This window comes from Rhyacophila brunnea, unplaced genomic scaffold (genome assembly GCF_057557595.1).
Source record: "Rhyacophila brunnea isolate RB1 unplaced genomic scaffold, BYU_Rbru_1.0 scaffold_9, whole genome shotgun sequence".
In the NCBI taxonomy this organism is placed as follows: domain Eukaryota; kingdom Metazoa; phylum Arthropoda; class Insecta; order Trichoptera; family Rhyacophilidae; genus Rhyacophila; species Rhyacophila brunnea.
In genome coordinates this window covers 38,956,755-38,976,095 of record NW_028233361.1, presented here as the reverse complement: position 1 = coordinate 38,976,095, position 19,341 = coordinate 38,956,755, and the positions used below count along the sequence as shown (strand labels likewise).

Below are 19,341 nucleotides of genomic sequence, written 5' to 3'. Positions count from 1 at the left end.
ACGCGTTGACTCATTAGCTCTAAGGCATTCATAAACATAATACAAAGGCCCCTTTATTCAAATACAAAGGCTTCCTTATTATATACGATATTATATATGAAACGGCCCTAACTGCTTTAATTTTCCATTTTCATAACCTTTGATATTATAATGTTTTAATTTAACCACACATGAAAAGGGGCTGAAAAATTATACCAAATAAATATGGGTGAAAGATTTTTAAAAAGGCCTTCATATATAAAAATTGAGTCTAAATGTATGGAAATGAGCTAATGATACAAAAAGGAACTCTGTGAATACTGCACTATTGTGTCATTCTAACTCTCAGGATAATGCAAGTTGGGTTGATTTTTGCATTCCAAAACAGTCCGACCATGTCCGATCCTAATAAGATCATATGGGCCTCCACAGAGATTTTTGTTTTTACGCCATTTGCTCAACGTATGAGGTCCATACTCTGACTCATACACAAATTGAAAAACAACATGTGTACTTGTCAGAACCAGGATTCGAACCTGGGACCCACGACGCTATAGACCGACGCTTAAGCCGAGCGGCCGTCGTGGGTATACCAAAATAGTACTTACGTCAAAATGAAATATGCCATTATAAGAAAACTACGAATGGCTGTATTTGGAAGAAATCTTTGGTACATATACTTTGGGTCACCTGAATAATGTCTTCAAATACCTGGGTGTCAAGTGATATCCCATTATCCCTAGCAAACAAAGTGTATATCCAGTATATAATATTTACCGAATAGAATCAGCTTGGAGAGGAATTCATAAAACAGTGGATAGATCCAAACTGATGATATTATTATGCCTTGTGTCTATTTTTAATTGCAAGGTGTTACTAATATAATATACTAACATTGAAAATACCATAAAAAATAAAATAATTTGACCCTGATAACTCTCTGCTTTGAGGACAGTGACAGAGATCATTAGTTATTGGTTAGCTAACAAACAGGTGATTATCAATTAACTGAGTACCTACCTGAGACATTGAATAAGCATAAATATTATGTAAATCCAAATAGGTAATGCATTTATTGTTTTGTGTACACTTCTTTAGCTATCTAGATTGTTTGTATACTTTCAAAATATATAACATGTCTTTTAATACACACTTAAATAGGTATACGTGCATATATCTAAATAATGTATCATGCAACATTGTATGCATGCAATAAAAATTAAACAAATATTAAATGTTCTAAACATCAAAATGTATGTTATCAATAGGCATGATTCCGAGCTTGGCCTTGGTACTGCTTCTACCAATCTTCGGACGTTCTGGATAGTCCTCCGGTTGGCTGGACATGGAATCCTCCTGCAGCCTGTTGTAGCCTGGGAGGTGATTGATAGGGAAACTCCTATAAATAAAAAGAAATCGTCGATAAGAGAAAGTCGCTGTGATCGCATGTAGAAGACTTCTAGTGACGTACCTACCTATAATGGCGGCAACACGTGCTAAAGGTGTGGTTAATTAATGTATTGGCTCTCCCTTGAGATGTTTTCTTTTTCGCAATAAGCCAAAAGTTTACTAATAATAATTCTAACATCACTCCTGATCGTTTTAGACATATTTTAATTATAAAAAATTCAAATTGTAAAATTTACAGATACGTACACTACGGGAGCGTAAATTGAAATAATAAATTTGAGGGCGTTCCTCATTTGAAAACGGAAATGTGATTAGCTGCACTGGAGGGGATTGTTAGTTCACAGTTTTAACACGTGGACAATAAGTTCTTGTTCGACAGTATTTATGCTTCGTCAAGGTAGCAGACAACAAAATAGATACAGCACCATAAAGGAATTATTAAGTATCCACTCACAATCGGGGTCTTCTAAGAGTGGGGTCATCGTTGAAGCGTCGATACCTGCCCTGGAGTTCATAAGCGGAAGGTCTTCGATTGATGGAGGCTGCCGGAGACCACGTCATGTGATAGCCGCTGCCTAAACGGAATCTGTCGACCACGTCACGCTGGTCCAAGTTATATCTGGACAGATACAAAAACCGATTATCGAAAAGACTTCAGTAAAATAATTAGTACATTCATTTACTATTTATAAATATTTTAAAATTATTTCTGGGAAGACAAAACCTATTCTGGTACATTTTTACCTATACCTCACACATACAGCAGTGATTCACATTAGAATGGTGGTCGATATGTTATAGTATTTAATTTCGTGACAAGATCAAATTTACTTTATTATATAATTTATACAAATTTAATTTATGATAATATACTGTATGTAGTTCTAACCTAAATGTAGCCCAAGCTGCAGCATGTTCCATGGCTTCTTCAAAACTGGAGTTTGTGGTGCCAATGTCTTTCGCAGTGACCTTGGTCGGTGTCTGTGCCTTCGCATCTCCTTGAATGGTCTTATTGAAGTCTCGTGCCGCCTTTATGTCGTGTTTCCAGAACTGATCATCCTTGGAATTTACAGGAGCTACTTCTTTCACCTATGACAATAGATTAAATTATTGTTAGCCATCATATAATACTTATTTCCATAAAGTAGAAGTATACGATGCAAACGTCGGAATGCACTTCACAGGAGATATAAGTTGAGTGAGGGCGCCACATGCTAACATTTGATATTTATCATTCAATTCTTTAAATACTGTGATGAGCTCAGTTCTAAATTCGAACACTGTACGATTTATGATGGTATATATTCTATAATAGTACCTACTTCAATTTAAAAAAAAAACATCGATGTTTATAAAAAATAATAGAAAGAATTATAAGATAAAAAGAACTTTTTAAATACAACGTTTTTAAATTTTCTGTTGAATCATATAAACTTGACTTGACTAGCTTAAACGATCAAAAAAATGTGTACTTGATAGAAATAATACTGAAATTTCATATTGATTTCCATAGTAACGCACGTATATATTAATAATTTAGTTGCTAGAACCCCAGACCCCTAGCAACCAATTTTCTAACCGGATTTCTTCCAAAATAACTTTTCATACAAAACAGAATTAACTGAAAATGAATTCAATTCTACTTAAAGATGGCTAAAATTATTAAAAGAATGCATTGGCATCGTGTTCTGATATATTCTAAAAGTTTCAAATGTCTAGCTAGTCGAGAAGTTAGTTAAAAATCGATTGCAAGATTTGTACTGGATAAACAACCAACGGACAAACAAGAATACTACCTAATAAAAACGTTGTAAAATGTGTGAAATGAACAATCTTTTTTATTTTTTATCGAATCAACGTTCGGTATGATCACAATTAATACCTAAACTCCTAGCATGGGCGCGCCAGGCGGGGGTGTTGGAGGTATCCAGGAGGCAGGGTCAAAGTGGCAGCAAAACGCACAGAAAATACATGTTATAATACCTAATATAATGAAATAACATCCACGATGGCCGCGCGGCTTAAGCGTCGGCCGACAGCATCGTGGGTCCTAGGTTCCAATCCTGGGTCTGACAAGTACATAATTATTATTGTTTTTCAATTTGTGTATGAGTCAGAGTATGGACCTAATAGGTTGAGCAAGTGGCTGGCATCCATTTCTCGTAAAATCTAAATCTGCTAATACAAACCTCCACTATGTGGTGGCCCATATGATCTTATTATATCGGACATGGTAAACAAAAAAAATATTAAAAATATAATATATTCAATTCTAGTACGTACACTAAATCTATTGTTGATATATATTAAGTACCTACGTGTATTAACAACTGTATACTATCGAAGGCTAATAGTTATCAAATGGTGGTAAATCGAAGAATTAACGCATGATATACGAGTATTTAAACATAAACACATATTAATAATCCTATTTATGAGTTCAAGATCTCCGATCTATAATTACTAATGACATGCATTAAAAATGTATAAAAAAATATTCGAAAAATTATTCTATCTTCATAAAATGGTTCAGTATCCTATCGTAATGTCAATATCAAAATGTATTTGAACATATCCAGGATATTAACCAAATCATTAAGCTATAATATTATTATGTAAGATACTCGTAATATTACTGAATTTGTTTAATGGATAGCAAAAAAAATCCCTTCGGCGCAATTTTTGCTAATAATATTTATAATCGACAACATAATTTTGTCATAATATTTTGATAATAAAATAATGATTTATTTTTATTTCTTGTATATTTCCATTAAAAAAGATTTTTATATTTAGGGGGTGACCATTTTGATTAGGCATCCGGGCGGCAACCACCCTTGGCGCAGCCCTGGGTCCTAGTAGCATGGCTACTAGCAATGCTATGAATTATGATACTACCTTATCAGACGACCAAGATCTAGGTATATGAGATGGTAGTCCAAATCAAAAAAAAAAAAATAAAAAAGTAATAAACAATTATTACCATGTATACCAAGATTCCGGCAAAATAAATGCAGATTATGTTCACAAGAGTCAAGCAGAGGCTGATACTCGCATTGACGGCCAGCTCGATCACCGGATTATCGGAGTAATCCTTAGTTTTAACTATATTTGTGAATCTCGTTTCATCGTTCAGGAATATCAGATGTATTAACGCCATAGCCCATAAGAGACCCTGAAAAAATAATTGTATCAATCGTTAATAATAATTACCGCGCGGTTCAAGCGTTGGCCTATAGCAGGGGTCGGAAAACCGCGGCTCGCGAGCCACATGCGGCTCTTTGGGTATTGGCGTGCGGCTCTTTGCCAAATTCACATTTTTTACAAAAAAAGTATAATTTTTGTCGTTTTAAATCCGTCCATTGCAAAAGTCAACAAAATAAATTTTTCTCCATTTCATATTGACGAGCACTTTCGAAATAGAATTTTTTTGGTGGATTTAACAAGCAAAGCTCCAAATTTGTAGGTCTTGCCACCAAAATTGAGGATATGGAGAGAGAAAAATGCAATTTAATTTCACAACACAGCGGAGCGCTCTAAAAGATCTATATAATCAGGTAGATACTACGATTTTTCGTACATGGTATAGCTTTCCAAACTCATATTCGAGTCTATATAATATGTATGTGAACAATCATTTTCAAATATGAACAATATAAATAGCATTTAGGGAAACCAAATAAACGATGAGAATTTGGAGTCGCGCCTAAAATTGAAAACTACAAGTTACATACCAAACATATAGACACTCTCCAAAGAAATGCAAGGAAGGAAAATTGTTTTCAACTCATTTTCTGTAAAAATTATATTTATAATTTCAACAATAAAAAAACTTATATTTGCGTTAGTTTTATCCGCAAAATCTTCTTCACTTGATAAATAAACAATAGCATTCACTGAAATAAATCATATTTATAAAAATATATGTATGGCTCTCGAAATTTTTTTTAACCGTTGTGATACTCATATTTGGCTTTTTTGGTCCAAGAATTTGCCGACCCTTGGCCTATAGCATCGTGGGTCCCGGGTTCAAATTCTGGATCTGGCAAATACACACATTATTGTTCTTCAATTTGTGTTCGAGTCAGGGTATATACCTGATAGGTTGAGCAAGTGGCAGACATCCATTTCTCGAAAAAACAAAATCTGTTAATACAAATCTCCACTCTGTGGAAACATTTATATAATGATCTTATTAGGATTGGACATGGTCGGATAGTTGAGAACATTGTTTGAATATTCTTTAGCCACAATATCATTCTCTCGTGGTGCAGTGCGTAAGGCGCTGTCCTTTCATCCGGGAGCTCCAGTTTTGATCGCGGTGAGGTCACAATATATTTATTTGCTTTTCTCAAAGCCTGGGTGTTTATACTTATATTACTAAATACACTACTGTTTCACTACACTACTGTCATTGGGCCTCTTGGCCTGTTGTAGTTTTAAAAAGAATATATATATACACTTATATAAGTAGGTATATTTTTTTATTAATTAAAACTAAAGAAAAATCGATTACAATTTAAAATTTTACCCAACAATTTATTAGTCGACTGTAATAGCCTATATTAAAAACGAATTATTAACGGAAAATTACTTGTAAAATAATAAATTAATTTAATAAGGTAAGTATACAATTTTGTCATATTATACTTAATAATACACAATGTGATGTTTTGTCGCCATCTTGGTATTTCATGGGCTTCCAATTTAAAAATTAATGTCATGTATAACTTACCAAAAAGTATATCTAAAATGAAAATATAATGCGGTCAGTTTTAATATTAATTGTTAATACTGACCGCATTGACAGCAGGTGGTAGAAGCGAGGCAGATATGGCAACACCGACAAGCGAAGCAGTGTTATCTGCAAGGACGGCGATGGCTACAGCAGCTCCTGAGGGAACGGCCACTAGCGCTCCAACCCACAATGACCGTAGATCACACCTGAAAATAATAAAAAAGTACACGTTGATTCCGTTTGTATATCCTGAATTATCCAGGCAGAATACCAAGGTAGACATGTCTTCTTCTTGGTCGTTTCCTCGTGGCTGAGGATCGTGACCACCTTAGAATGTTGTCATCTTTTCTGTAAATAATAATATTCATCTAACGGTAAAAGCAAATTTTAATTATTCCATGGTCGTTACTAAGCTGAGCATAATATTGGCATCCACAAATTTAAAGTTATATTAATAGACGATAAATGGTTGTTAGTAGGGATTCCAATCCCGGGATCCTGAGTTATTTTCGATACCTATGAATCCCGGGATTGATAAACATAATCCCGAAACTTTCGGGATTGATCTTTTTATTAATTTTTATGGAATATAAAATAAAAACAAAAATATAACAGAAAAAAATACTTTTAAATAACGAATAACTACATTAGAAATAAACTGAGTTTGAATGAAGTTTGATTTATATCCATGTTTAAGTTGCCGATTCATTCTATTTTTTCACATAAATTAATAAAAATTATAAATTCTAATGGATTCAAGTACCTTCGGTCGAAAGTATTAATATTAAAAAATAGAAAGATTGGAAAAAAAACAATGCTTAGCACTACTATTAACAAAGCAATTCCACCACGATCTCATACGTTTTACGGCAGTTTCATATTTGGCTGACTAATTAGATTTATGAAGCGGAAAGGCCATAAGTACACCATGATTTGCTTTACTATTTGAAATCTCACTAACCTTTTCATTAAGTCTTTACTATCAGAAACAGCAATATCATATTAAATTCACATTATTGTTTATATTACAATATTATTTACTCCATTAAACTTATGTATTTCCAAGATTGAACGTATACAATATTAACAATAAATGTTATAAAGTCAAAAATAGTATAAATTATACTAGATTTATTTTTGACCGATTTTATCAATGTTATTTGTAAATATAAAATTTTTATATTAACAATGGAAAAAAATGCCAATCCCGGGACCAGTCCCGGGATTGTCAAATTGTAATCCCGAAATCCCTGGATCAGAATTTTGGCTCGGGATTGGATTCCCTAGTTGTTAGCAATTTTCTAAACCCACGAAGTCCTTTCACTGCATCAAATACTCATATATTTTTGGCAAACCGCGGGTTCGAATCTGCTTTGTATTAAATCCATTCAACGCCGCCTGCTCTACGCACTATGACTAGACTATATTATTTTTTTAATACTAATATTTCACACAGTACGGCGCTTGTAGTTTCTGTATATTTTAGTAACAATTATTATTGTCCAGTAATCTTATACAAACAGTATATTAATATACTTCTCAATAATATAATCACCTTTAACGAATACGTGCTGTACTCTAATACGGATGCATCAATTTCCACCATTTTTCAGCTTGTATTTTGAAAATCATAAAATTAACAGTATAGTATAATTGATTTAAATCACAAAGGCGCGTCCTCGTCCTACCAACCGCATGAGCAAAATAATAAATTAGAAATCATTTTTCATTCGATTTCGCTAGTGCGTAGTGCGTACCCTGTTTAATGGGTCTAGGATGATTTGGCATCGGACAACTGGACGCCACGGAATTCGAAAATAAATAGACGTTAGGTACTTATAGGTACTTTAAAAAAAATATTCAATATTATTATTTATACTTCAATGATTATATTATGATTTAATAGTTGGTAAGAATGTAAATATGCAGACGTAAACAATGATTTAATCGTGCATATGTTTAAGTTCCAACGAAAAAATAGTTTTTTATTTAATATAAAGCCTTAGGCATGGTAATTCTCAATCCGCGATAAAGAATACATTATTTTAAGAGTAAAATGAACTCAAACTACTAAGTAGTTGATAGAAACTGATTAAAATACCTCGTCTACACGTGTCTACGACAGTGCGGCGTCCAATTGTCCGGAGGCTTGTCGTCCCATTCCCTGTTTAATAGAATGGTGATGCATTTTCGTAAAGTAAAAGATCTATAGCTAGTGTAGTTGGGCACATTTGTACTCATACAGTTTACCTCGAAGTAATCTCATATGTCGGCCATTCACCGTCACCATATTGCTCGTCTATGGTGCAAATGATGAGCCCGAACACAAACCCGACGACCAGCGCCAGAAATAGTCCAAACAGCTCGTGGATCACACCCATCCTTTGCAGATCTCGATCCCTGATAGCAGTACCGAAGGTCCCAGCCATTATAGGTCCCTTAAAAAAAACATTATAATTATTATCAAACCGGTACAAATTCAAAAAAGTTCTAAAGCCAAATAAATGAATATACTTCTTATGCATCTGAGCGATCATCCCATTATCGTCTTTTAAAACTGAACAGCAGTAGCAAAGGGTGCGTGTAGAATAAATAAAGACTGTGGTAGGTAACTGAAAAAAACCTAGGATAGCCATATTTATGGGTCTTTGAATTATATATTTTAATCATCAGTATTTTACTGATACAAATTTCTGAACATAAAATAAAAATAGTGTATATTATTACTTTCTTGTAACACAATATTTCACAAAAAAGCCAAAATTCACTAAAATAGATATTTTACTAAATGAAGCGATGCCCAACCGGGAATCAACCATATTCTAAAATTACATAATCATAGACAATAATATGCGCAAAGGTAGGCGTAGTCTTTGAACACAATATGACTGGATTTATTCCATAAAGTAGGTGATTTTTATGGACTATCCGAAACCATTATTTGGATGTGTTAGTAGAAGATTCGATAGACTCTGATACAGTCTAATATACTTATACATATATGTGTATGCGAAATGTGGATCCTAAATTCAATATTTCGAGACATATGGCTCGGTTTGTATTTTTTTACCTTTGAAATGCATTTAGGTTATTTTTCTTAAGTAGGGATACTTTAATTAATCATCACTTATAGTCAAATTTTAATAGCATGTCACTTGCCAAAATGAATGTCCTATGACTGGAACATGAGAGTATCTATATATAATACTATACTATAATATAATATATATATTCGCTTTTAAACAATTTAGAACCGTGGAGAGAAAGCGACAATGATATTCGTGTTTACGAAGTGACTACCAAGGCTGTGGCAGTCACAGAGATCCATAAGAATCATAAGTCACAAAATGTGGCGTTTTCATGTGCAACGTTTATAGTTACTTTCCTTGCGTAATGAGCTAGTGAATTAAGAAAATTTATTCTTTCATAATGTGTCCAAGATATTGTCGTTGTATAGTTATATTATGATGCTACGCAGAAACGCTTATCATTTCCCAATTATTATTCTGTTTTTTTTTTAGTTTAAGGCACCACAACACGACAGATGTCCAAAGGATAAGAGTCGCACGGGGAGGCGTGGAGAGGTGTATGTTATGCCGGGTCCACACTGGCAACATGTCGCGCGACAACCTCATTGAATTTTACGATAATTATCATACTTATCGTAAAATTTAACGAGGTTGTCGCGCGACATGTTGCCAATGTGGACCCGGCATTAGGCATCACGCGAAAGGACCGAATGGGTTAGGAAGCAGACAGGAGTACGCGATGTAATAGACGTTGCGAAACAGCTGAAATGGAGATGAGCAGGGCACATTGCTCGCCGAAAGGACGGCCGCTGGACAAATGCCGTCATCCAGTGGTACCCAAGGGGCACAAAACGGCCACAGGGTCGCCCTAAAAGCCGCTGGATTGATGAACTGGTAAAGTTCGGCGGAAATACGTGGCAGCGAACGACACAGGATCGAGAGAGTTTGAAGAAGCTTGGGGAGGCCTTCATCCAGCAGTGGATTGACCCCGGCTGATGATGATGATTATTCTGTTAATTTTGTAGTAATTAATTTAACAATAATACATTTAAATTATAATATTAGCGGTTGGAGTCTAGGACTCACCCTGGGTTGTGAAGCTAGACGATAATGATAATTCAACATTAATACCTATACAATAATCATTATGGAAAATTATTAAAATCCTTGAATTCTTATACATATTTATTTACCTACTGTTTCGAGAGATTTAAGATATACATTAATACAATGAGTGATTTTGCTATCAATGTGATGTAACCATCATTAAATTAACATTATATCTCTGATGTAACTGAGTCATCGGAAATAATTTTTCTATGGGCTTATTATTTTTAATAACACACGGATGACAGTGTAGCCATCTATGGTGTGGGCATGACATCTAATTTGACAATTAAATATGTAGATACCTAATCAGTAATCACTTCAATAATATTTACATTGTTACAAAACACACCACTAAGCATGTTACATTTTACTCATAATATGTATAATATTTTATATAATTTCCGATGTCCGATCCTAATAAGATCATAATGGGCATCCACAGAGTGAAGTTTTGTATCAACAGATTTTGTTTTTACAAGAAATGGATGTCAGCCACTTGCTCAACCTATTAGGTCCATACTGTGACTCCCAAACACTCACTGAAAAGCAATACGTGTATTTACCAGACCAAGGATTGTAATCTGGGGTCTACGACATAAACATGTTAGGGAAATTACTACAGCATGGATTCTGTAGCGTCGAGTTCATTTTTTTTAATTTGTTCTATAATCCGATGTGGATGTTTTCCATCTTACGAAAAGGTTCCTTAAAAAAACGAGAAACAGATATTAGCCACTTGCTGAACATATTAATTTAGTCCATTACTCTGGGTACAAAGACATATTGTTTATTTATGGTATGCTTACATACTGCAGTCTGCAATTTAGAAGAGATTTTTATTTAGCTAACGTATTTTTTTCGACTTATACGAGGTATAAATGAGAACTCTGCCATTCTGGGCAGTGTTTACCTGTCGTCGCTATAGGATTGGTTTCCCGAATATCCGTTTTTGTCGAAATCGACCTCTTAATGCAGAATAGTTTTTTTGTATCTAATTGGACGAGAACCATCCCTATCTTTAAATTACTTTGTAATGGCAATGAATAGATCATTCATATTTAAATATCTCCATGTATTTAAATATAGGATTATGAAATTTGTTTTTCGTCTCCTGAACATTTGGTCTATTCGGGAAACCAATCCTACAGCGACGCTGTGTGTCCCTGATAACTATCTTAGAAATAGGGAGCATCAGTTATATATTCTCCCAAGGTGTTGATATATTCCACTTGCGTGAGGGCGAGTAGGTGAACGCTATATTATTATAAATTCTTAAAATAGGGTCTCCTTAGCAAACTCGGTGTAGGTACTTCTTTGAACTACTATAGATGTATAATTGTATTTTCACTGCGTTTGTATGTTTATATTATGTTCTCTTTTTATATTTCCATTTTATCCCTTTTATTACTTTTCTTTTTTTACTTCTTTACATTACTGTTTCATGTCATGTTGTGAACGTCTTAAACTTATAATTTGTAATGTTCACAATATGTAAAATAAATAAATTGAATTGAATTATGCCTGGGAATGTCTCCGGGGTAGTTACCCAAGACTGAAGTCACCACACACTCAACCGTTATTTAGCTGAATTTACATGACTTTAAGTTATTAGTAAGTACCCTTGGGATAGAAGAACACGAAAAACAGACAAAAAGTAATAACTACATAATATTATTTATATCAAAGGCTACTATAAAATCCCGAACGATCTTAGAGAAAAATACAATATGCCCATGAGAATAAGACACACACAAAATATGGTAAGTAAGAACATAGTCAAAATAATTATTGTGATGTTACCATGAGTGGTGAAATAAGCATGCTGGCCACGAGAAAGACAGTGCTGTTCTCAACCAGGCCAATGGCGGCAGTCAGCGCAGCCACCATAAGGAGGAATATGAAGTCGAAGGTAAGGGCTGCACCAGCGCGGACCTGCTCGGCTACCTGGGCGACCGTCTGGCGTGACCTCACAGATCTGACGAATGTGCTCCAAGCGGAATCTTTTATGCTGGAAATGAAGAAAGTAATTTAAAGCAATTAACTACGCTTGGACTGTGAATCGAATCATGATTTTTTTATCTTTCAAAACTTGATCGCGATTTCATAGAAAGAGAATTCCATAGGTATGGTTGAATATATCCATATAAATTTATATTTAGTAAGTCGGCAATATTTGTGATTTTTCGTCTAACTAAATATTCTAAATTAATAATCATAATAATATATTATAATGAAATTTGTTTCATGTTTGTATAAATGTTACCGAAGGTACCGGAAGGCATTTTTATCTAGCCCCAGCAATTTGTTTTTACTGATTTAAGGTTTTAGCTATATTTTGTGATTTCTTATTTAAATATAATAATTGTTTGCCATGCATTCACAACAAATTAAAGTTACATGATTTTTCTTAGAAACATCTCCATTTAATAATTTCTAAAATTTACTGATACTGATTCGGGCCTCACATCTAAGCTCGTCTCGACTTCGAATATGTCGATGTGATTTTGTTGGTGTTTACAAAATACATGTAACCGAATAGAGCTCCGCATACTGCTGGAATGCGACACTTTACTTTGAAAGAAACAGATGGTGTCGCATGCAACAAATTTCATCTGACATGGGGCGCATTGAAGTTAACTCATTTAGTAGGTACTAACACCGCGGCTGGCGCGTTTGGAGTACTTGGCCATTAGATATAATTAACGTGCTTTTTAAATGTGGTAATTAAAAGGTAATTTAAAGTTCAGCAGTTTCATGGCCCCACCAAACCACACTCGCCCCTCACCACACCCGGTCTTAATCGAGTGTATCACGGGATCCTATGTTTGGATCTGAAGCATCATTATTTGATGACTAGGAATGTCTCAGGAGCAGTACTATTCAGAGCAGAGCAGTCAAAGACTAAGGTCACCATGCACTCAAAAATGTAATCTGACTGAATTTACATTACTTTAAGTTAAGAGTGCCCATGGGAGAGATGAGCACGTAGAGGCAATATAAAGATTGTAGTAAGTAACAAATTAAAGCTAATACAAAACTGCCGAACATTCTAAGTAAAGAGATCTTCACGTTGGCAGTATGATGCCGCAAATTTTCTAAATGCAATAAAATTGGCCTTTGTGGCGATCAGGTCGGACGGTCCGATGGGCCCAACAGCTAGTTGAACCGACTTGAGCAGCTCTTCCCTTTCCATACACATTTTAGGACATTCCCAGAGGATGTGGTTTGCATCCTGTATATCTCCACCACATGGACATGTTGAACGGGTCACAAGACCAAGCTCAAAGAGCCTGCCAGGAAGTCACCAGGTCTGGGGGCAAAGCGGTTATCTCCTTTCATAACTACATACGGCGTAGGTATAATCCCAGCACTTCGCAAATTATTTTGGCTGGTCACAGACGTCACTGTACCAGCATAGCCTCGCCTATGCGCGCTGAAGAAAGTTGCAATTTTTTACCCAGTTTTAATTTATGGCTAGATGTATCCCAGTCGAGACGATTTTCAATGTGCGACTGGGCTAAGATTTACAGAACGACAATAATCGATAACGACCAATCTCTCCAATCACCCACCCACGTTATGTAAAAATATATAAATGGTTCTTGAAAATAAGTAATTGTATTTTAAATAACATTAAGAGCGTACTTCAGTGAAACGGCAAATAATTTTCAACAGTAGGTGCGACGAAATTTTTCACAGTCATGTACTTAAAAAAGAAAACATGTCAATGAATATACTATTATTATTAGTAATATAACAATAAACATAACATTTAATATACGCATGTTGGATTTTTATGACAAATTATATTTCGTTCGGCACGCGTCATTTGCATAATCCGCGCATCGCCTAGCCACGATCTTTTTAGACCATGCCTCAACTGAAGTATAGCCTTAATAATTCTCAATTCCTGACAAATAAATATTCTCACTTTTCCCCTCTCTTTTTCTGCTGCCTCGTCCTGCCCCTCTTTGGAGGCTCGGGAGGCCTGTAATGCAGCGCGCAAGGGAGCACTCCGAGTGAAGTAGCTGGCTTCGAGCCCAGACCGGCACCTCGTAATGCGCGTAGGGCTTTCTCGCAGTGCGCTGCGCCTCGGACGCCGAACGACGCCTGAAGGTGAGACCCTTGGGATCCTTCGCCGCTCCACACAGCATCTGTGATGCGGAGACTGGAGAGGACATCACGGAGAACCTATATTGTATGATCACACTTTATTGTATTATCATTTGTGGAATATTTTAGCATACAAATACTCAGTGCCCATATTACGATGGCTGTGGATTAAATTTACATTTGATAAAAAGAACAGGGATGTTTTTAATTCAGATACATTTTTCAGTATGTTTCAATAATGATATATGTACATACCTAAAATATTTAAATAAAATACAATACCTTCACTCACTTGAGGGTATTAGTTGCATAGTCAGTTACTTACATTTATTTTTTTACATTCTGTCCCGCCTTTTACGTAAAAATTCTATTTTTAATTTCCATAAGTTATCAGAAATGTGTGAAGTATTAGTCTCTCTTCTTCGTGTTATAACAATTGGAGTAAATGCAATGTTTTATCGTTTACTAAAGCCTCACGAGTATTGTTTTTCCAGTACTCGATGCATGGCAGAGTTCTCTCGCGAATATCATCTGTAAGAGATCTTGGAATTACGTTTGACGGTAAACTGACGTTTAGTGGTCATGTAAAAAGGCGCTAAAGATGTTGGGCTTTGTCTTGCGTACTTCCAGGGTCTTTTCGGACGTTACGGTACTAAAAATTCTCTATAACTCCTTAGTGGGTCTATCGTTTGGGCGCCGCATCAGTTGAAGTACGGCCTTATAGTGGAGAGAGTCCAAAAAAATTTTTAAGACTTCTTTACTTTCGGCTGTATGGATATTATCCGTGGCTATGATATTATAGGATATTATACATACTGTAGCTTAAAATTTAGAAGGGATCTTTATTTAGCTACATATTTTTTCAGACTTATACGCGGCGTAAATGTGAACTCTACCATTCTTGGTGGTGTTGGCTTGTGTGTCTCTGATAATTACCTTAGGAATCGGTGACATCCGTTGTTTGTTCTCCCACGGTGCAGAACCAACCTGCCATTAGTAATGTCAATTGGGAGGGCAGTAACCATGTTTAATGAAATCGCTTCGGATATTGATATATTCCACTTACGTGAGGGTGAATTTAGGTGGACGTTGTTTTATAAGTTTTTAAGATAGGGTCTATCAAAGTTCACTCTGTGTGCTTCCATCTACTTTTATTTTGTTACTTATTTTATTTATTTTCTTATTTTATTTCTTATTTTATTACTTATTCTCTGTATTTTTATTTTTAAAAATTATTAACATTATTTTATGTCATGTCGTGAACGCTTTGAATTTATAATATGTTATGTTCATTATATTATGTAAAATAAATAAATTTGATTTGATTTGATAAATCTTTGCTATCCAGAATACTCTTATTATAGGTACATATTATATATGAGTACATTTCAATCCACAAACAAGATTAACCCAAAACTAATAATTAGCACCTACCTACAATAATTACAACAAGTAAGATGGCCTGACACTTTTCCTCTTTGAGCACTTTTCTATCACATTGTGTTTGTTCAATAACTACCTACTGCCAAAAATCATACTTCTTCTGATTATTATTAAAAAATGTTAAATATTACAATGTCAGTAATAGCCATCATCCGATAATGATATACTATTTGGGAAAATCCATTCTACTTTGCGATTCTCATTTTTAATCGTAATGGTCAAACCAATCCTCCGTATGATACCTGCTTTTACGAATATTCGAATATGTATTTATGGAGGTAGGTACCGGTAATAAAGTGATAAAAAAGTTATAAAGTGATGGTAAAATTCTTGAATATTGTATCCTTAAGGGGGGACATGCTCAGCGTAGGTCAAAATGGAGCTTTTGTTATATTTTCAAAGCATGATCCTGGACATACCTTTAACGTTGTCGATAATCTATTTATATAATTTTGAAGCTTTTATATTTATATTTTATATTTATATTTATTTTAAACATTTCATGACTGCATAAAGTATTTTTATTACATAAAATAGTATTCTTTTAAACCTCTCGCTCTAATGTTTTAGAATATAGTCATATTTCGGTACATAACTGTGCAGTGGTGTTAAGATTTTTTACGTTGATTAATTTTTAAACGCATTTATAAAACCATTAGTATAATTTATGACGAGATAATTTTAGTAAAATATTTACGATAAAAAATTATATTGATAATCTCTGTGATCCCAAATTTGACAAGAATTAGGCATTTTATTATTCAAAAAATTGGCAAGATTAACACATGTGAAGATAATTCTAAAGATATTCATTATAAGCTATGTTTTTGACCATTCAAGTTTGATAAACATCTTACGAATAATGATTGATTTATAATAATTATTGACCTAAGAATAAGGTAGTGTTTTTTTGAAATACGCAATTTCTTTTGTTATCCCCCAGTGGTTAAGCTACAACATACGGCCGTAGCCATAAATTGACAGACTAAAATTGAAGTAGGGAGTAAGATCATGACGTTAACGCGCGTGTTATTTTTTTATTATTTTTTTGAAATTATTTTTGAAAAAAAGCATTTTTACCCACGCTGAGCACGTCCGCCCTTAATCCAAGTTCAGATCGTCAGCTGAATGCAGAACAATTCTAACTCACATTTGAAATAACAAAAGTGTTTTTTGAAATAGCATAGTCAATTTATTTATTACTTACTTATATTTATAGATTTATACCATATTTTTTTCATCAACAGTTTTACTAAATTATGATGTATATATTTATTTATATAAATACTAAATAATTTAAGTATGCTATTTCAAAGAACTCCCTTCCAAAAAAAAATCAAATGTGTGAATAGCATGTTCCCACATACTAGCAACATTACGCGATAGAAAAATTTCAGCCGCATATTATTATAAATGTGATTACTTACAACATCTAAAACCTTATACTTAAACTAAAATCAAGAAATTGAAGATTAATCGAATAACTATAATATTATTATGAAAGTCAAAACCTCCTTACGTAAAGGAATTAATAAACTATTTATTTTATTCAACGAATAATTATTCACAAGATTTGAGAAAGCAACATTCTTTGTATTGAACATACATAATTTTAAAACACCTCAGATATTATAATTATGCCTACTAGAAAATATCTTTTTAAAAAAATACGACGGCTGACGGGATTTGAACCTGTAACCACTGAATTCGCGCCAATGTGCTTTACTAATTAAGTTATGACCATCCTATCTAATGACGGCAAAATTAACCAGTAGTTTTTACATGAAATGCTTGTCAGATTGCGTTATGTCTGGTTATTTGTTTTTTGTGTTTTAAAGTGTTCCAATTACTAACCGACACCATTGGCGCGAATACATAGGTTACAGGTTCAAGTCCAGTCGGGCGTCGTATTTAAAATATATTTATATATATATTGCAGTAGGTATGATATATCTAATGTGTTTTAAAATTATATAAGTACATAAATGTTAAAGGAATTACGTCATGTAATATGTAATTTTGTTAAATATACAGTTTATCGTAACTTTTGTTGACATACTAATTTAAAAAATAAACAAAAACCTAATAGCCTACCATAATCCAGGAATAAGTAAGTTATTTTAGGTTTTGATATGTTTTTCAATTTTAATCGACTCAGATAATATATTTTTTAACTGGATAAAGTGTTTTGTATTTGATCATATTTTTTTAAACATTTCAATTCATTACATGTCATGTCTTTGATATTATTTTGGGTATATGGACGCAGTTTTGCGGTGTTTACTGAGTTGTAGTGATTTATTTAAATGAACTTTTTATTTCAATAAATTCATTAAAATGAATTTCATTACCTAATGAAACACTTAAATTTACAATATTAATACTATCGACCGAAGGTACTTGATGGAATTTAAATTTAAATTCTAATGGATTTACCTTTTGAATCATTTGAGACTTTGTCTTTGATTATTAGTAAAACAAAAAAATGTTTTAAATTCAGTCAAACGTATAAATAGTATATAAAAGAAAATGCATTTATATAATATTATGTACGTATTATACTTCCCCATGTAAATTATTCAAAAGTATTCACCTTTTCCATAGGAACATCATTTGGACTACCCAAAGGAGGGGTTCTACTCCCACCGGCTTCGCTGGAGTGGTTCAATCCATCATTAGACTTTCTCAAGGAGTGGCATGTTTCAGTTCCTCCCATAGACCTTTCAAAAACTTTCCCAAACTGCGTCTTCAAAACTGTATCACTCTTCGACACAACAAAACTATTAGAACCATTGCAATAATTGTCAATACTGCATCCATTGTTCTCTGTACTATCTCCAACGCTTACATCGTTTATTTCTGATTTTTTTATTGGTGAAATTTGAATCGACGAATCAACGTAAAACTTTTTTTCCAAAGCGTTTTTTCCTTGATTTGAACACGTTAAATCAAGTTCCGATCTGGATATTATAGAAATCTCACTTTCAACGTCAAACGACGTTGGTTTTCCACCAGATAGTGGACTTCCTGACAATTCCCTAGTTCGTTTTAGTTCCTGTTCATAATCTTCTTTCGGAACTGTCACAACAAAAAGAACAGCCGCCATTTTGAAAGATGATTATTTAGGCTGAATTTTATTTGAATTTAGAACACACACATTACTAAATATTTAAATTAAATCAACAAAGTAAACATTACTAATATTTTTTACGATGTAAAGGTTTACTCGATATCCACACGGCGAAAGTCAATCGTAAACTGAATCCTATTGACAGGAATGCAAAACAATTTCAATTAATGTTTATTGTTACAAAATAATTGTATGGCCTCAAGAAATAAGAATGAATGATGCGCACGTGACAAATATCGGAATGTAATGTTAAATAATATTACATGTGTATTTTTTATATACTTTTATATTTCGATTACATTGATAATAATTGGACAGTGGTAAAGTGTCTTACTTGCAAAGTAAATATGTACAAATGAAACCGAAAACAATTAATTCTTACTATTGTT

General features: G+C 33.8%; 1 protein-coding gene across 1 annotated transcript; it reads right to left on the bottom strand.

Moving 5' to 3' along the window:
* Positions 1 to 1,218: 1,218 nt before the first annotated feature.
* Positions 1,219 to 18,928, bottom strand: LOC147063613 (uncharacterized). Its single transcript, XM_085959429.1, has 10 exons — positions 18,847 to 18,928; positions 18,416 to 18,750; positions 14,198 to 14,457; positions 12,067 to 12,274; positions 8,378 to 8,565; positions 6,189 to 6,333; positions 4,373 to 4,564; positions 2,279 to 2,478; positions 1,844 to 2,008; positions 1,219 to 1,378 (listed from the first exon to the last, which is right to left on the bottom strand). The coding sequence occupies exons 1-10, from the start codon at positions 18,926 to 18,928 to the stop codon at positions 1,219 to 1,221; spliced, it is 1,935 nt and encodes a 644-aa protein (XP_085815555.1).
* Positions 18,929 to 19,341: the final 413 nt, after the last annotated feature.